We start from the raw sequence: 1,983 nt of genomic DNA, 5'->3' as shown, positions 1-1,983 counted from the left end.
ACACATAATCGCGTCAACACTATCTTGGCGGTGAGCTGATATCTAGAATTTCATCGGCCTTCGGCAAATGCATGCTTGCAACACGTGCTTACCTTGTGGATTCCGAAGGCAGACTGGTGAAGAACGTACGAGTATGTGTAAATTTGATTTCTCAACAAAGAATCAATTTTAAATATTGGAATATTTAGAGAAAAAATAGATCGATTTTGGCCCGGAGTGGCACGTAAAAGCAGTATGTTCTTTTGTAGTTTCTGAACTGCTGAATCTAATTACGACCTTAAAAAAATTTTAATTTGTCGGATTTTTACTTACGACTCCCAGGGCTAAAATCGACCCATTTTATCCATCCTTTATATCGCGAACGTTTAATTCAATTTCAAATAGTTAAATTTTTTATCGAACATTTACTCCATAGCTCGTTATTATATTTTTTCTTTCTTTTGTAAGAAATAGCATGATTCAATGTGCGAGCTTGAACAAAATGAAAAGTTCAGGGATTTGAGGAAAAGAAGGTCTCAAAAGTGATTCTCCTCGGTGATGTTCCGACGCGCGTTATTCGATTTTCGCTGGTCGAAGCCAGAGGAAATTCTCGCGAGCACGAATGTCACATCGAGGGTCATTATGCCGCCGCTTTTGCGGTCATCGTGCCTCCCGCCCCACTATCAGCCTCATCGAAAATGTTGCAACGCGCGCGCCTGTGTGTGTCAATGCGCCCGCCAGAAACCTATCAATGAGAGGGAGGTCCTCGTACCCGCGGCAAGGTTTCGGTGGCGCTATATAAAAGCGCCTCCCGAATTTCGGTGTTACAGAGAGACAAACACTCGTGATCAGCATCATGAATACCTCGGTGAGTCTGCGGCTCGGTAAAATTACTCGATCACTGCCTCACGTGGTTATCCACCTTCGAATATTTTAGAACTAACAGAAATCCGGACAAGTATCATTATAAACAAACTCTGAGATGTACAACTGAAGAGAGATGGATTTGAATTAGAAGATCTTCGGACGCTTCTTTAACATTAAAGAAAGTTGTTTTACGTATCCGAGACATTAATTTTTCTAGCCACAGATTATTAAAAAGACAAACATACAAAGGAAGGAAGAGAAGAAGACGATCGTACTGAAGTAAACGAACGCGAGTACACAAAATAAATATTAGCATCAGTGCCAGACTGATATATTCTTCAATCTTGAATCGATAATAATTCTATTTTCCCTATAAGATCCGAACGAAATTCAAACTTTGCTTCAGCTAAGATGTCACAAGTCCCGCATTATATTGATTGCCGTAGTTCCGGAAAATTTTTTTCGTCCTATGTTGACCGCGCAAAATTTCTTGCAGACCGTCGCCCTTCTCTGCGTATTCGCGGTTGTCGCGTTCGCAGCACCACCGGCGAGACAATCGAAGGACGAGCCGATAGCTATCCTGGCCTACAATTTCGACGGACCGTACCCGGACGGTTCGTACAGCTACAGCTATTCGACCGGAAACGGCATACAGGCGCAAGAACAAGGCCAGCTGGCGAAGATCACGAATGACGAGGACGCTCTTCGCGTTCAAGGCTCCTTCAGCTACGTCGACGCCGACGGCAACCCCATTGCCCTGAGCTACGTCGCTGACGAGAACGGCTTCCAACCGAAAGGCGATCACCTGCCGACTCCGCCTCCGGTGCCCGCTGACATCCTGAAGGCTCTGGAGTATATTGCCGCGCATCCCGAGGAAGATAATCTGTGAAAGTGACATACGGCTCGGCGTATCGTTCCAACTGAAATCACACGCGTGTAGGGTCAGTCGAAACAATTCGTTTCGACCTTTGAGTCGAATTTGCCTCGATCACGTTCGATGGACACACGAAAAAAAAAACCAATTCCGCCGGTTGTAACTGAATTTTCCGTTGCCTGGGGACCGGACGAAAACTCGGTTGTACGGGAACAGAAAGATTCCTGCAGGAGGTTTCTGCTCAGTCAATTGCTCTCTCAGTT

General features: G+C 45.1%; 1 protein-coding gene across 1 annotated transcript; it reads left to right on the top strand.

Annotated features, from left to right (window-relative positions):
* The first annotated feature begins 835 nt into the window (after positions 1-835).
* Positions 836-1,735, top strand: LOC106743968 (endocuticle structural glycoprotein SgAbd-2-like). Its single transcript, XM_014618328.1, has 2 exons — positions 836-847; positions 1,343-1,735. Exons 1-2 carry the CDS (start codon positions 836-838, stop codon positions 1,733-1,735), a joined length of 405 nt encoding a protein of 134 aa, XP_014473814.1.
* Positions 1,736-1,983: the final 248 nt, after the last annotated feature.

The sequence above is a fragment of the Dinoponera quadriceps genome, unplaced genomic scaffold, assembly GCF_001313825.1.
Source record: "Dinoponera quadriceps isolate SergipeBrazil2010 unplaced genomic scaffold, ASM131382v1 scaffold1252, whole genome shotgun sequence".
In the NCBI taxonomy this organism is placed as follows: domain Eukaryota; kingdom Metazoa; phylum Arthropoda; class Insecta; order Hymenoptera; family Formicidae; genus Dinoponera; species Dinoponera quadriceps.
This window is presented reverse-complemented; position numbering and strand designations above follow the sequence as displayed.